The sequence below is a fragment of the Chinchilla lanigera genome, unplaced genomic scaffold, assembly GCF_000276665.1.
Source record: "Chinchilla lanigera isolate Chin_1 unplaced genomic scaffold, ChiLan1.0 scaffold00046, whole genome shotgun sequence".
In the NCBI taxonomy this organism is placed as follows: domain Eukaryota; kingdom Metazoa; phylum Chordata; class Mammalia; order Rodentia; family Chinchillidae; genus Chinchilla; species Chinchilla lanigera.
In genome coordinates this window covers 14479650-14496326 of record NW_004955447.1, presented here as the reverse complement: position 1 = coordinate 14496326, position 16677 = coordinate 14479650, and the positions used below count along the sequence as shown (strand labels likewise).

The 16677-nt window shown below is 51.5% G+C and overlaps 1 protein-coding gene and 1 long non-coding RNA gene across 3 annotated transcripts in view; one reads left to right on the top strand and one right to left on the bottom strand.

The window, feature by feature from the left end:
• Positions 1-6: 6 nt before the first annotated feature.
• Thegl (theg spermatid protein-like) overlaps positions 7-16677 on the top strand; it is a 41437-nt gene continuing 24766 nt past the window's right edge. For both annotated transcript variants that reach the window (XM_013518496.1, XM_013518495.1), the window contains exons 1-2: positions 7-580; positions 14313-14346. In XM_013518496.1, the coding sequence (XP_013373950.1) occupies positions 82-580; positions 14313-14346 (533 nt within the window). In that variant the 5' untranslated portion in view covers positions 7-81. The remainder of the gene's footprint in view (positions 581-14312; positions 14347-16677) is intronic.
• On the bottom strand, positions 587-3748 carry LOC102026688. The gene is made up of 3 exons (XR_262431.1): positions 2964-3748; positions 1457-2215; positions 587-671 (listed from the first exon to the last, which is right to left on the bottom strand). It is a non-coding gene; the product is annotated as an uncharacterized LOC102026688 (long non-coding RNA).

Sequence of the window (16677 nt, the reverse complement as noted above, 5' to 3'; positions counted from 1 at the left end):
GCCCCCTGCGCGGCAGACGGCGGCCTGAACCCGGGCGGCGCGCGGCCGAGGTGACCACGCTGCGGCGGGAGCGTCTGACCCATGCAGGACCCCGCGCTTTCAGGCTCGCCCCTGCTGCCCGGGGACACCGATGGGCAGGCCGCGCCGGAGACGCCCACGTACTCCGAAGTCTTCCACAAGCCCCTTCGCCTGGTGCCCAGGGATCTCGACGTGCACGCCGGGCTTCGGGGGTCCCGGGAGGAGGTGGAGACCAAGGAGGCGGGCGAAGCAGACCACGGCCGGGGGCGAGACGAGGGCCGGCAGTCGGGGCAACCCCCGGGCCCCCTCCGGCCCCCCGAGCAGCAGGAGCCCCTCTCCCCCGACGAGGCCCGCGAGCGCGACGCACCCGGCGAGCCCAGGGGGTCCCGGGCGCCCCACAAGCCCCGAGAGCCGCGCGCGCACCCCAGGCCCCGCAGAGCCCAGCAGCCCCGGGAGCCCCGCGGGACCGCCGAGGCCAAGCTGCTTCCCAGGACCCCGGCGGTGATCCACCCGTCTCTGACCACCAGGTGCCCGCCCGGCCTTCACCTGTCTGTCCTGAGCGGTAGGTGTCCCCTGCCCAGAAGCCCACCCAGCCAGAGCTGGGCGTCCCCAAGGGGGTTTGCATGCCGCGAGCCTCCTGTCATCTCCTGAAACTGACAGCCCCACCACGATGGACTCAGTCTACTTCCTTGGCGACCCGTGAGCCGCTAGCTGTGTGAGGACCTGCTTTTACTTCCCGTGGAAGCCCTTCTGAATTCTCTGTGGCTAGCTGTGGACCCCCAGGCCGCGCTTTCCCCGTTATTGCATTTAGGTTTTGTGTTACATGATTCCTGCTGCTCTCTGAAGGGAAGGGACTTTGCCAGAGGCACATGGTCCCTTGGACAAACAAAACCCTCCTGGAGCAAGTGTTCAGAGCGTACCCGAGTGCTGTCTGCTCAGTCCTCACCAGATTCAGAGGTGGGGGGGAGGTCAGGCTGGTGGCGCACACCTGTAATCCCAGCACTCAGGAGGCTGAGGCGGGAGGATTACGAGTTCAAGGCCAGCCTGAGCTACATAGTGAGATCCTGTCTTAAACAAACAAAGACAAAATCAAAACAAACTTCCACTGCATTGGCTCACTGATGACCCAACCCAGAACAATTCTTTGTCCACCTCCAGCCTGACCAGTTTTTATCACATGTGCGCCTTCGCTCGCCTGTGGCCAGCCTCAGGTTTGTGTTTTATCTCTGCGGTTGCTCCCGCACAGCATCCGCCACTCCGAGGGCTCGCGCTGTCCACCAGCTCCTCACAAAACCCTGACCTCCGCTCAGCCCGGCAGCCGGCAGCCGTCTCCCCTCTTCTCACCCGTGTCTTCCTGACCCTCCCTCCCCTTCAATCTTGCCATTTTCCTGTCCTCCTCCACTGCGGAGCTTGTCGGAAGAGCTATCCAGTTCCTCACCTCTGTTCTCTCCTCAACTTAGCTGGCAAAGCTGCTCTAGTTCCTGCTTTCCACCAGCACCTGGGCATCGTGCGCAGAGGTTGATTTCCCGAGAACAGTCTGCTTGGCGTCAGTTCTTCCATGTCCTGCTTGGAAGGATCTTGTTTTTCAGCCATTTTAGGCAGCCACCACCCCACGTCTTGTCAATTGTTGGGCCGTTGCTAGGATCTATTTCTAACACTAATCTCTAATTATGTCCTATCTTTCTAGCTCACTACGTTCTGTCCCATTTTCCCAGAGATTCAGCTTCAAAGGGCCTGTGACCCATTGATTCTGAGACTTCATCATACACTACCGTGTCTTCCTCTCACTTCCTTCCCGCGCTCGGTCTGCAGTGCCACACGCACGTGCAGAACTCCCCAGCTCCCACCCCTCTCCATCGTTCTCGCCTGGTCAAATCCTGCCCTCACCTGCACTTGAAAAACAGATACATGACTCGGGAAGCAGAGGCAGGAGGATCACCGGAAGTTTGAGGCCAGCCTGGACTACATAGCAAGACTGTCTCAAAAACAAGCAAAGCCAGATAAATGATGAGGACACTAGCAACCCTGTGGACTGACCTTTAAATTTACTACTTTGAACTTCCCCAAGGCTCTTGGTGGCTGCGTGGCAATCACATATTTCCCTCAGTCAGTTCATTTCCAAATGAACCAGAAGTCGTGGTGAGCGTTGGCATCTCAAAATCCCTTCTTTCCTTTTCAGTCTTAGCTGACAACTTCACTGAGAATAGAACAGATCACAAAAGATTTTCATATCTTTTCATTTTGGAATCTACCAAACTACCAGCACTTGTGCATAAGTACTGTGTTCTTTTCCCTGCTGATAGAAGGTGACCTCTCCTTACTTGATTAAAGGTAATTTCCTCAGGCACTATCTTGGCGCCCATCCCATGGAATGGAAACTCTTTGCTCCTATGATTAACCCCTTCTCCCTTATCAAGTTCTCTCTACTGGATCAATCCCATCGGTGTACACACACCATAATAACTCCTGTCTAAAAACAAACACAAGCCTCCCTTAACCCCTTGTACACATTCAGATATTCTACATCTTTCCACTCTTTTGTTTTTTTGTGACAGGGTTTTGCTATGTAGTTTGGGCTGACCTTGAACTCACTATGTAGCCCAAGCTGGCCTTGAACTCATGGTGATTTTCCTGCCTCAGCCTCCTGAGTGCTGGGATTGCAGGTGTGCATCACCAGGCTGGGCTTTCACTCTAAAGGAAAATTTTCTCAAAGTAGTTGTCTGCAGTCATTATGTCTATGTTCTCCTCTCATTCCCTTGAGACCTGCCTAAATCTTGGTTTGTTTTCATCCCTTCTCTTACCTAAAATGGCTGTCAGTGAGGTCACAATGACCTCTGCCTTTACCAAATTCAAATGTTAATTCTATGTCCTAGTCATGCTCATTTAACACATTTACTCCTTCTACAAAGTCTTTGTTTCTCTGGTGCAGGTACCTCCCGTCTTACCTCTCGGATCATGCCTGACATACTGCCCCCTGCTGGCTCCTCCTCTGAATAGCCTTTAGGTTGATGGGAGTAATGGCAGAGCCCTCTCAGATTCTTCTAGAACTTTCCTTATTCTCTGGGTGATGTCATCCATTCCATGGCCTTAATTATACTCTGGTAACTTTTGACATTATCTCTAGCCTTAACTTCTCCCCTGAACACCAGAGATCTCTAACCAATTACCTGTCTAGCTTTACTGCTTGAATGTCAGGCCTTAATGTGTTCAAAACAGTGACACCCATCTTTCTCCTGCCTCCAAACCATTAGCAATCCTAACTGAGCTGTATCCTGACCGTCGTTCTTAACGTCTCAGATGCCTTCTTCCCTGTAAGCCACTGCCGTCTCTTGTTTGGTCTACTGTGACAGCTTCCAGCTAACCCTAACCTAAAGTCCTTAGCAGGGCTACAAGGCCTCCTGCTCTGCCCCTGTTCCCAACCTGACCTTGACCGGCTCTGACGCGGCCCTCAACTCACGCCCCGCCACTCTCCCCAGAGTTTCCACGCTCCAGCTACGCCACACCTTGCTGCCACCTCAGGATCGTGTCACATGCTTCTTCTTCTGCTGACATTCACCCTTCATTACTTGTCCTTCGAGTACTTGTCCCCTCCTCATACCAGAAAGAACCCTCTTGGGCCTGTTCATTTTCTTTAAAACACTTACCTGACTGTGTTATGTATCTCTATTTTGTGGTTTTTATTAAGCTCGTGAATGTAGGACCTGATTATTGTTGAATAAAGAATTTTTTCTCAGGAGGGTGTGGTAGCACAAGCCTGTAATCCCAGCACTCAGGAGGCTGAGGCAGGATCATTTCGAGTTTGAGGCCAGCCTGGGCTACAAAGTGAGTTCAAGACCAGCCTGAACTGCATAGTGAAACCCTGTCTCAAAAAGACAAAAAAAAAAAGAATTTTTTTCTCTTTCTTCTTTTCTGTTTTCCTTTCTCCCTTCCTTCCTTTCTCTTTTATTTTTAAAATTTATTTATTTATTTATTTTTGGCACCAGGAATTGAACTCAAGGCCTTGTGCTTGCCAGGCAGGCACTGTGCTGCTGAACTATATCCCTGACCCCTGTCTTTCTTTTATTCTTTCTCTTTCTCTGTTTCTTTTTGTTTGTTTGTTTTTTGAGACATGGTCTCATTATGTAGCCCAAACTCCTGGAACTCACAGCAATCCTCCTGCTTCAGCCTCCCAAGTGCTGGGATTATAGGCGTGTGCCACCAGGCCCAGCTCTTTTTCTCCTCCCCTCCCCTCCCCCCTCTTTCTTTCTTTTCTTTCTTTCTTTCTTTCTTTTTTTCTCTTTCTTCCTTTTTCTTTCCCTCCTTTCTTTGCTGAGGACAGAGCCCAGAGCCCTGTGCATGTGGGGCAAGTATGCTACTGCTGGTCCACACCCTCAGTCCTTTTAATATTTTTTATTTTGAGACAGGGTCTCGCTGAGTTGTGCAGGCTGGCTTCCAACTTGTGACCCTCCTGCCTCAGCCTCCTGAGTAGAAGAATCTCTTCACTTGACCGTTGGGTCACCAAGTCCAGTGAGTCTGTTTCTATCCGTGGTTGGAGCTGCTAAGGTTCCGAGGCTAACACGGCACAGGCGTGGTGCACGGTAGGCGCTCAGTAGCCATCAGCCGTCGGGGGCAGGAGCATTGGCGTCATCATCTTAGGTGACACCTTGGACACCTCCTTCCCGGGGCCCCAGCCCATTCCCCGGGGCTCCGTCGGGTCTTTGTCTCCTGTTTACACCCGGTTCCCGGGTGTCAGGGCCACGCCTGCGGCTGTGCGTAGCTCTGTGCCCCCGTCCCCGAGTCCTTATGTCTGCACTCTGTTCTCCAAGTGGACACCCCGTCTGGGTACCTCCGAGGCACCTCCAGTGCAGGCCATGTCGTAACAAGTCTTGATTTTCCTCGACATGTTCTCCCCTCAGCTTTCCCATGTAACAAAGAAGTGCCCAGTCGCTCGAGCGAAAGAAGGCCCGCTGTTCCTCCCCGGCCCCTCTCCTGTGGGTGTAGAGTCTGTTTCGGTCTGCGTGACAGGTCTCGAGAACAAGGTGCCCGCGGGTGAAAAGAACAATGAGAGTCGAAGGTAGAGACCCCTACAAAGTGGCCCTAAACAGGATTTACCATTACCAATCGGCTTTCCGCGTTTACTTGTGAGTTGTCCCAAGCTTAGGCCCCTTGTCTGAAGATGGGCAGTGGACTCATAGTAAGTGCACCTCTGAGTCACTGGTCCCCACTGAGGCCTGTGTTGACCTATAAAGCTATACCACCTCAAAGCACAAGATAAGGCCACGGCTTAAAACGTCTAGCTCCAACCCCGGTTAACTTAAAGGAGACTATAACTACAGGCATCTCACTCCTGCTATAAAGTCCTTCCTAGAGATAACGTAGTTCTCCTAAATTAACATAATATATTACTTTTAAAAGTCCTTAAAGGGTTTCCCAAGTCCTGCTCAGATTCCTGATGTTCTTGAATATCCCCCTCCTTTGTAAACCAAATAAATACAGGCTGCCCAAAGGAATCGTGGTCTAAACTCAAAAAATATCAAAGCTGTAAGAGACTGAGACCCTCCTAGAGCCCTAAAATCATTTCAATTGGCTCATTTAAGCCTTCGCCATCCACTCGCTTGGGAGATTGCGGGCCTGATCAGCCCACAATAAGTAAGGGTTATTTAACCCAATGCTCTCCTAGCCCTCAAACATGCTCAGTGAGAGCTTACGTCCAGGGCATTTCCGGCTCATTCACTCCCGGGTCCCCGCCCCAGGCTGATGGTTTCTGACTGACACGTTCCCATCCCCTGCGGTCCTTTTGCTCCTGCAGCCAAAATAAACCTGAGTAAGATCACTCCTTTCCCATCGCTCTGAGAATCAACTCAAACTTTATTTTTTAAAATTATTTGTTTATTTATTTATTTTTTTGAGACAGGGTCTTGGTATGTAGCTTAGGCTGGCCTTACACGCACTATGTAATCCAGGCTGGCCTCAAGCTCATGATGATCCTCCTGCCTCAGCCTCCTGAGTGCTGGAGTCACAGGGGCGTGCCACCGTGCCTTGGCAGCCCAACTCAAACTTTTGGCCAGAGTCTGCAGAGTGCCCCAGGCTCCCAGCCTCAGTCCCCACCACTCCTGTCACTCTGCGCCACCCCGATCGTCCCTCTGGTTCCTTCAGCGCACCCATCCGTCTGCCCTGCTTCGGAGTCCGCGCTGTTGCTGCCTCTGCCTGCGTGCGGTTTTCTCAGGACCCTGTCTCACGGTCCACCCCTATCGTTCAGGTCTCAACCCACATTTTTAAAAAGTGGGAAAACTATAATCCCAGCACTCTGGGAAGCTGAGGCAGGAGGAGTGTAAGTGTAGGCCCACCCTGGGCAACTTAGTGACTTAACCAGACCCCGTCTTTAAATTAAAAATTAAAAAAAGGACTGAGCACATAGCTCAGTGTGAAGGCTCTGGCTTCAGTCCCTAGTGCTGAAGGGGGAAGCACAGCAGGAAAGCCCGCCTGTCGGGAGGTTCCTTCTCCCTGAGGGAGCTTGAAATGAGGCTCAGAAAGTTAGCTGTCAGTCCTTGTTTAGAAAATACTATTTTAAAGCTTCCTGCCCTCTCAGTTTGCCTCACAGACTTTCTTGTTAGTTCTAGTAAGTCTTTCTGTTAATTCCTCTGTGAGGCCTGGTAAGTGGTAGGAATAGTTATACCGCTGCTACACAAAATGATAGAAGCATGAGGCGCCCTTTGGTCCTCCACGCCACCGGCGAGTCCCGAGCAAAGAGCCCTTCTTTATTATTATTATTATTATTATTATTATTTTGGTTTTTCTCCGGTACCGGGAACCGAACTCACGACCTTGTGCTTGCCAGGCAGGCGCTTTTGCGCTGAGCTAAATCCCCAGCCCCCAACAAAGAGCCTTCTGCTGCTCTGAGGAGCGAGGACGACCCCGACGTCCAGGCTGTGTGCAGACGGTTTTTATTTATTACTTTTGCCGACTGTCTTTAACGTGTGTAGAGCGCGCCGCGATTCAGTCAGTCTTAAAGCTGTCATCCCCCAAGCGTCGCTGCGATTGTTAAACTGCGCTGAGCACACACCGTGTGCCGGGCGTGGGCACCGAGCGTAGATGCGTGAGACGCGGATCCCAGCACTGAAGGGCCGCCGCTGGCCCGCGAGGCTGCCACGTCCCTGACCATAGCAGGTCCCCAGCGTCCGAGGGAAAGCAGACTTCATTTTCCAGAGTTAAACGGCGGTGATACAGTCTTTATAAAATAGGCCAAGAAAAAAAATACATCGAAAGTGCTCATTAAAGTTACTCAGGGCCGAGGGATAGGGCCGTGTAGGGCACTCGCTTAGCCTGGGCAAGGCCCTGGTTCAATCCCTAGCAACACACACACACACACACACACACACATACACACATATACATACGCACATACACACACACAAACACACACAGACACACATACACATGCACCCACACACACACATATGTACATGCACACATATACATACGCACACACACATACACATATACACATACACACAGACACATACACAGACACATACATACAGAGAGACATACATACCCACACAGGCACACACACATACATACAGACACACACACACGCACACACACAGACACACACATACGCACACACACATAACACATACACACACAGACACATACACACACAGACACACACATACACATACACATACACACACACATACACACATACACACATACACATACACACACAGACACACACATACACATACACACACAGACACATACACACACAGACACACACATACACATACACATACACACACATATACACACACATACACACATACACGCATACACATACACACACAGACACACATACACATACACACACAGACACATACACACACATATACACACACATACACATGCACACACAGACACACACAGACACATACACACACAGACACATACACACACAGACACACACACACATACACATACACACACAGACACACAGACACATACACATGCACACACAGGCACACACACACACACACACACACATACACACACATACACATGCACACACAGGCACACACACAGGCACACACACATACACACATACACACACACATACATACACACACACACACACCCCGGCGCAGAACTGTAAACCTGCGGTGCCCCGCCCTCCCGGAAGGCCGCGCGGCTCCGCACCAGCGCAGCCGGGCCCCCTCGCGCTCGTTACCCAGCCTCCCCGCCGAGGCCCCAGAGCCTGTGCTCGCCGAGGAGCCCTGCGGCCCTGCGCAGACGTCCTGTGGCCCCCCCGGCGCCGGCGTCCAGTCCGTTCTCGGGCGCGGGGATTCTGACGGGTGAAGCGGCTGCCGGGCCGGCGGCTCCCCCTGTGTCCCCCACTGCCGAGTCCCTGTCCCCACACACAGCCTCTCCGCTGTAGAGCAGGGCCCGGCGTTTGGCTCTGTGAAAATCTGATGGAGGAAAACTATCCCTGTTAAGTTTTAATTTGTATTTCTCTTACGATAGGCGTGATCCTGAACGTCTTTCTACGCGTACTTCACGTCCCATGCCGGGTAGTGTGGCGTTGGTGGTAGCTTTTTCCTTATTTATGGGGAGATTCGGCCTCTGTCTTGGAGATGTATGACATACTTTTTTTAGTTTGTGGGTGGTCTCTTTGTCTGTGTGGTTTTTTATTTATTTTGTCTCACAAAAGCATTTCTGTGGTAAGATTTTTCCACCAGTTTACGGCTTTTATACTAACTCATGAGCAGTGCCTTTTTGTGCTTCTGGGTTTTGAAGGTCTTGGCCCTCGCACTTTATAACATTTTTTTAAAAATGTAAATCTTTGATTTCTTTGGCGTTTGTCCTGGTGGTGGTGTGAGATCTGAACCCTGCCTCCTCCGGGCTGTCCCACTGCCGGAGCCCTCTTCACCCGGGTGCTGTCCGCGGAAAACAAGCGCAGGAAGTAGCCGTGAGAGCAGAGGGAGGACAGCGAGGCACACAGGGGCAGGCGCTGGCCCCGTGTCCTGGCCCGGCGGCGGCCTCAGCGCTGGCTTCCTGAGGTGTTGAGCTGGACGGGCTCTGGCTGTTGATGTCTCCGCTGTCCTCCCAGGAGCAGATCCCTCTCCACTGACTCTGTCCCGACGGCCCTGAGCTGGGGATCCAGCGCCTGGACTGAGGCTTCCTGGGTCTACCAGGATGCACGGCCTGAGGCTATCACCCAGCACTCTGGGAGGCGGAGGCAGGAGGTTCTTAAATTCCAGCCCCGCCCTAACAATTTAGACTTAGCAAAACCCTGACTCAAAATGAAAAATAAAAAATCAGCTTGGGCTGTAGCTCAACGGGAGGGCCCAAGTCAGGCAGCAGCACATTGTCTCAGTGGCCAGAGTTGGGTGGGGTAGGCACACCTGCCTCTGTCCCTGATGCCAATTCTGAGCAGGCAGCGCTGCAGACCCGCGCTCAGGACCCGCACTCAGGTCCCAGGTACCCAGGGCTGCGGCCTCCGGCAGGGGCAGCCTTCCCTGCAGGTGCTGCGGTCACCAAACCCCGAAGGGGAGCCCAGCACAGGGCCCTGATGGCTTCTGGAGGAGGGTGCCCTTCACTGTCCTGCTCCAGGTCCTCAGGGGCGTCTCCTGGTGCCCTTAGAAGAAGATAGAACCTGCCCTGGGCCCGCGGAGATCTGAGCCAGCCCGGAGTCCCACGGTTCTCCCAGAGTCCCTTGCTGCCCTGCCGTGCACCACAGGACCTTTGCATGGCCACATTTCATCTCAGCTGCCCTCCTGGGTTCTCACACCATGGGGCCTTTGCATGGCCATGCCCTGTCTGTGCTCTGCACGGCTATTCCTGTCTTCCCTCTCACAGTTCAAGTGTCATTTCCTAGCAGGGCTCATTCCCAACCTTGGTGTCCTCCTTCTGCTGCCTCACCAGGCACTTTGAGCGGATCAGTTCCTTCCTGAAAGCCCTCACCAGGGCCAGAAACACTCTGCTTCTTGTCTCCGGCTGGAGGTGGAGTCGCTCAGTGGGACAGGGAGTGGACACGCTCGCCCTCCTCCATGCCAAAGGCTCAGATGAGAACCGCGGCAGCATGAAAGTCACCCGGCGGGCCTTCCTCAGCACTTCCCGCCCCCCGCGGTCACTGAGCTTGGGTCCCTCGCCCCTGGGGGCCCTCCGCATTCCCGGGGCCTCCTCGGAGCTGTGAGACAACCGGCTGAGTAAGCACAGCTGCAGTCCTCACGTACAGTGAGGACACTGAGGCACAGGAGGGTTAAAGCGGCTCTTCAGAGGTCACACACAGAGCAGCAGGGACGGGCTCGGGGTGGACCCACACCTGAGTCTCCCCACACCTGCCCTCCCCAGCCCTGCACGGGAGCCCCGTGTCAGGGTGACCAAAGCCTCTGTCCAGCCGTGTCCACACAGGGTCCAGGCCAGGCCTTTCCCAAGACGTCTATGCGCTAAGAGAACTAATAAGACAGAGAGGGACACACCAGCGTTCGTGGCACGCAGACACGGCGTGGACCCTCAGCCCAGCCATAGTCAGGACCTCCGCACACAATTGTCACGCATTCTTTCTTCTGAGGCAGGGTCTCTCTGTAATTCAAACGGGCCGTGAACTCGCTGTGTAGCCCAGGCTGGCCTCAAACTCTCGGTGATCTTTCTGCCTCAGCCTCCAGGAGTGCTGGGGTTACAGGTGTGTGCCTCACCACCCCAGCTCCGTTATCTGACTAGGAGTAAGACGGCCCTGACGCTGTCGCTGGAAACAGGGTTGGGGGAGACGAGGCACCAGCACCCGTTCACGCGATGTAACCATGGGAACCCACGGACGGCGTTTGTCCTCTGGGCGTACTTCATCCTACAGTCACGTTCTTTACTGTGTTATGTGCTCCTGCTTTGCTTTTCAGTAGAATGCGGGAGCTTGTTTTGAGCAACACCCAACGATTTTAAGATCAGGTTCCCAACAATAATTACTAAATCCATTTTAGATTTCTTTGCCCCTTCCTGTCCCATTTTCAGTGCTGGTTTTGGCAGGGGGAGCTCTGTGATTATCCCATACTTGCATTTATTCCAGTTGTTTCGGCCGACATGTTTTCCTTGATTAGTTTTTATTGGGAAACTAACGGAGAAAGTGTCTCATGTGTTCTTGTTAGACCTGCATGTAAGGTAAACTGTTTTGAAAAAAAAATTTTAATCTTGCCTTATATGCAGCCATTTATGGTGTGTTACTGGAAATTTGCTTATTTTTCTTGGTTTCATGGAACATGTATCAAAAGTAAGCTTTGAAAGAGGAAACGAAAGTGTGTCCTCCTTCCCATCAAGTCTTGTATATTTGTAGAGAGGTTTTCCCAGTACTGGGGAAGGGAACACAAGGCCGCTGGGCAGAGCACCCTCCCCTTCTCTTCCCTCTCCCCTTCTTCCGCAGTTTTAGAAGGATCTCCCTCGGTTGCCTGGGCTGAGTTCTCCATCTACCGTTTTTCTGTCTCCTTGGAGTGTTCATCTTAAAAAGAGACTCATCCTATGGTAGCATGTGTGTGTTTTTATGTAAGCAAATCTCCAATGAGGGCAGCATGCAAACAGATAACCCAATGAAAATACATGAGTACATGTCCACAGTACATTTCACTAATATTTACTTTCATACTTTGAACCTTCAAAGGAAACGCTTCCTTAATAAGTAAACTTCACAGTTGCTTGCGGTCGTTTACTCTTACATACTTGAGCGGCCTCTTGGCTCCTGAAGTTTTAGAGCAAGAGCTGTGGCTTACTGTGTACCGTGTGCCCGCCGAGAAGGGTGTTTTACTCTATTTAACTTCCCCTGCCTTTTTTTTTGGGGGGGGGACCAGGAATCGAACTCAGGACCTTGTGCTTGCCAGGCAGGCACTGTGCCGCTAAGCTATATCCCAGGCCTCCCCTGCCTGTCTTGCGAGGCGAGAACTCGCCTCGCTGCACACTGAGCTAGAGCCCAGGGTGCGAGGAGACGGGGTTTGGGGCCGGGCAGTGGAGTCCAGGCCGGGTCTTCGCGTTGAACAGTACCATAAGAATCACCCTGGTCCTCTTCACAGAATCCCATGCCCACATCCGGCTCCCAAAGGCTGCGGGCTCCGCGTGGGGAATGGCCTGAGACCTGGAGTTTCTTAAAGATCCCAGGAGCTGTTAGCGACATTACACCTGCTCGGACCTCGACCTCGGCTTGAAAGCTGAAAGCCAGGCTGGGAGTGCACGAAACACCCGCGCTCCAAAGCTGCCGCTTTCACGGATGACAGCACCATGACATTTTCACAGACCACTCGCCCACTTCTTTAGGTTTGAGTCAGTTCATCCTTAAAAAGTAAAACAACAAAAAAGTAACACAGCAGAAAACACCGAGTTTAAAAGTTCAATTGTATGTACTTTTAAAAAACTGGTTCCCGACGGGTGTTGGGCGCACGCCTGTAATCCCAGCAGTGGGGAGGCTGAGGCAGGAGGAGTACCGTGAGTTCAAGACCAGCCTGAGCTGCATAGTGAAACCCTGTCTCAAAAAGCAAGAAACAGACGTCTCCCACCTGCTGGGGGGCCGCACCCTGTCCTACCGCGCGCTCTTCTCCAGCTGGCTTGGCTTGCCCGTTGACCCGGGGCGCCGTGGGTGGAGCCGGTTGTCTCGTCCGCAGCAGGCGGGGACTGTAACGTGCACACGTACCCGGGACACGCACTGAAGCAGCCGGCCGCTCCCCGCGGGACCTGGCCACCCGGCCGCCCTGCCCGGTGCCCTCCGCGGACCCCAGGGCAGGGAGCGGTACTGGGAAGGCTGGGACCTCAGACCCCGCGCCTGCACTCCCCGGCTTTAAGAAACAAACAAAAAACCTTCCAGACATGAACGTTCACTCTCTCAACCGTTTCTTGGGTTTGGACATCTCCGGTTGTGAGAAGACACCACGTTGACCATGTTTGTGCATAAATCTTTGCCCATACTTGGAATTAATTCCTCGGGGTACATTTCTAGAAATGGATGAAGAAATATAAACATCGCTGACACATACTTCCAAATTTTTTCAGAGTTTACTAATATAAACTTTTTGTTTTGTTTTGTCTGTCTGAGACAGGGTCTCCCTATGCAGTTCAGACTGGCCTTGAGCTCCCTTTGTAGCCCAGGCTGGTCTCAAACTAGCAACACTCCTCCTGCCTCAGCCTCCCAAGTACTGGTATTACAGGCATGTGCCACCACGCCTGGCTCTAATAGAAACTTTTTTGTTTTGTTTTGTCTTTTTGTTTTTTTTCTCCAGTACCAGGAACCGAACTCACAACCTTGCGCTTGCCAGGCAGGCGCTTTGCCGCTGAGCTAAATCCCCAGCCCCTTCTAATAGAAACTTTTAACAGCAGTGCATGAGTACTCATTTCATTTTACCCCTCCAGCCTCATTATTCTTGGTAAAGAAATTTTGCAAAATATAGTTTTTTTATTTGTATTGTTTTTATTGTAAGCAAGTTGGAATATTTTCTTGTTTATTAGTACTTCATATGTCTTAATAGATGGATTTTCTACCTCTTGTCTATTTTTGTCACCTATGTTAGTATTTTATTCTTAGCTTATGCATTTATACTCTTTAAATATTAGTGATATGATCGGGCCGAGACCCACACGGAACCAGACCAGACCTTCTGACACAAGAGGAGTCTTTATTGGGGGAGTGACGTGGCGGGCTGCCAGCAGACAAGAACAGCCCTGGGCTGAGCAAAGCACGGGGTTTTTAAAGCTAACTTTTGGGGATGGTGTCTGAGGGCCAGAACATTTTCCAGGAGGGGGTGTTGGTGGGCCAGAACAGCCCGAGCAGGGGGTGTCCTTCATCAGAGTTGAACGTCTGGTTCTGCCAAGGCGGATGAGGGCGAGGTTGGCTTTTGTCGAGGGGAACTGGAGGAGAACAGGTGAAGAGAAAGGAGTTTTTATTAACTCCTTAATAAAAAAGCTTAAATCTCCCATGGGGGGGGGTTGCCTTGTGACTTATCAATCAGTATACCTTTATCATACTTGCTGCCAGGTAGTTCTCCAAATTTTTATTTTCTCCTTAAGGTTTAATTTTTGACACAGACATCTTAAATTTTAATACTTTAATCTATTTATGTTGTTCTTTCACCACCTTTAACTCTAGATGATTGAAATTCAGTGATCCATGAGGTGCTCTCCCCCAACCCCAGTTTTTAAAAAGCATATTCAGCTCCTTGATTTACCTGTGGTGCACTTTGGTACAGATGGAACCCAGCTGTTTCCCCAGATAGTTACTCAGCCCGGCTCCTTCCCCTTTCTCGTGTCATTGGTGCCTGTTGGACCTAATTTTTGCTTTCATTTTCTTGTAGCTGACCCTGATTCCTACCAGTTCCCAAGAAGACGGTAAGACTGGCTGTCCTGCTCTTCTCACACCCTGACCTGGTGGGCCAAGCGAGCTAGACTCCCGGGACACCTGCAGGGAAAGCCTGGCCTGGGGTTTTTGAGAGGATGCTTCTTTTTTGTCATGGCCCTTTTCAAATTATAATTCCCATGAAGAAAGAAAGAAGATAAAGAGAAATGGGAAGAACATTTAGATTTAGGAGAACTCTTGCGTTTCTCATTTCCTGGATACTGTAGTAGATTTGCTTCACACAGCACCAGGCACTTAGGAATATGCATAAACAACCTCATGTCACATTGTATGAAGTTCCAGGTTAATGAGCCCAGTCCTTCTTGCCTCTAATTCAAGTATAGTAGCCAATGAAACCAAGAAAGTGCTGGAAAGGAAAGGAAAAGAAATGTGCTTCTAGCACTCAGGAGGCTGAGGTAGGAGGATCTTTGCGAGTTCCAGACCAGCCTGGGCTACAAAGTGAGCTCAAGGCCAGTCTGAACTGCACAGTGAGACCCTGTCTCCAAAAAAAAAAAAAAAAGTGCATCTGTATACATAGAAAGTACCAGAAGAAATGCCTCTCGAAAATACACACTGGCCCTGGGTGTGCCAAGATGTATTAGAAGAGGAAACAAACAGATTTTGCTTTTATTTTTTTTTTTTTTTTTTTTTTTTTGAGACAGGTCTCAGTAGGCAGTTCAGGCTGGCCTTGAACTCATGGTGATCCTCCTGTCTCAGTCTCCCAAGTGCCGGGACTACAGACCTGCACCTGCAGGTCATTTTTATACTTAAAAAAATTGTGATGCCGGGCGTGGTGGGGCACGCCTGTAAATCCTAGCACTTGGGAGGCTGAGGCAGGAGGATTGTTGCAAGTCTGAGATCAGCCTGGGCTACAAAGGGGGCTCAAGTTCAGCCTGACTGCATAGCCAGACCCTGTCTCAAAGAGAAAAAAATATTGTGAAAAGAGTGGTTACAATTTTTGTTATTGTTATTTCTTGCTCCTTCTTGCTTTTGTTTGATGGGTTCACTTGGAACTGATTTTGTGCGGCAGTTGTGCCTGTCCTTGACAAACCCTGCATCTCTAAAGAGTTCTCCTTTCTATGCAAATAGGCTGAGCCTAGATATGACAGAAAATATTTTTCTGAAGATAAGCAGGATAGTAAGATGTAAAAGCGCATTCTGACTGAAAGAGTTACTAAGTCACCCCATTAGTAAAGCCCTGAAACCATTTCCATAAATGTAAACATATCCTGCTTGCTGTGCACCCAAAGTAAAGATTTCAAAGGATTTGGCAAACCACAGAAGACTATCAGTGAAGAAAGGGACAATCATGTACTCCTCCTCTAAGAAATGCCTTCATGAAATAAAATCTTGTGGTGGGTGTGGTCCCACGCGCCTCTTACCCCAGCACTCGGGAAGCTGAGGCAGGAGGATTGTGGTGAGTTCAAGGCCAGCCTGGGCTACATAGCCAGACCCTGTCTCAGAAAAACCACAAAAAACCCAAAGAACTCCAAACAAAAATGAATTACACCCCTCTCACCATGCTTTAGTTTCTGTGCAGGAACAGGACAAGTTATGGGGGCGCAGGCTGAGATTAGGCGATGCGGCAGGTGGGGTCCAGCTGTGGTGGGAGAGCGCACAGGGTGAGCGAATGGCGAGGTCAGGGGTGCAAAGCTGTGGGGCCTAAAACACCACATCGTTAAACAACGCGGCTTTGCTGTGAGCAGGGGTGGCCGGGAGCCCCGGCCCGGCTGGTGGCTGTCTGAGGCGACTGGCCGGAGAGGTCGCTGGGTGCTGAGCGTTGGTCCACAGCCGGCGCACTTGGGAGGTGGCAGTGCCCTGCAGGGTGCTGTGCCCGCGTTCGAGGCTGTGCCCAGCAGCTGTGGACCGCCCGGCCCCGACAGAGCGCACATGCCATCTCCGGCCGGGCGGCCAGGCCTGCTGGGCTGTGAGCATCGCTGCCGTCGGGATGCCAAGCTGCTCACAACCCAAGAGTCTGTCATCTCTCCCCGCTATTGCGTCTCCTGTTGAGAAAACAAACATTCACCAAGTTTTTGAAAACTAAGGACACATCACTCTTCGTATTTTTCCTTTTTATGGGCCTCGCGAGGCTAGGAAAGTGCTTGCTGAGATACTGAGTGGTTTTTGCTTTGTTTTGTGTTGTGCTGGGGATTGAACCCAGAGCCTTTGTACCCAGCTACTCCCATGGCTCCCCTCTCCCCCTTTTTAAATTTTGAGGCACAATCTCACTAAGTTGCTAGGCTGCCCAGGCTGAAGTTGAATGTGTGATCCTCCTGCCTCAGCCTCCCAAGTAGCTGGGATTACAGGCGTGCACCACCACGCCT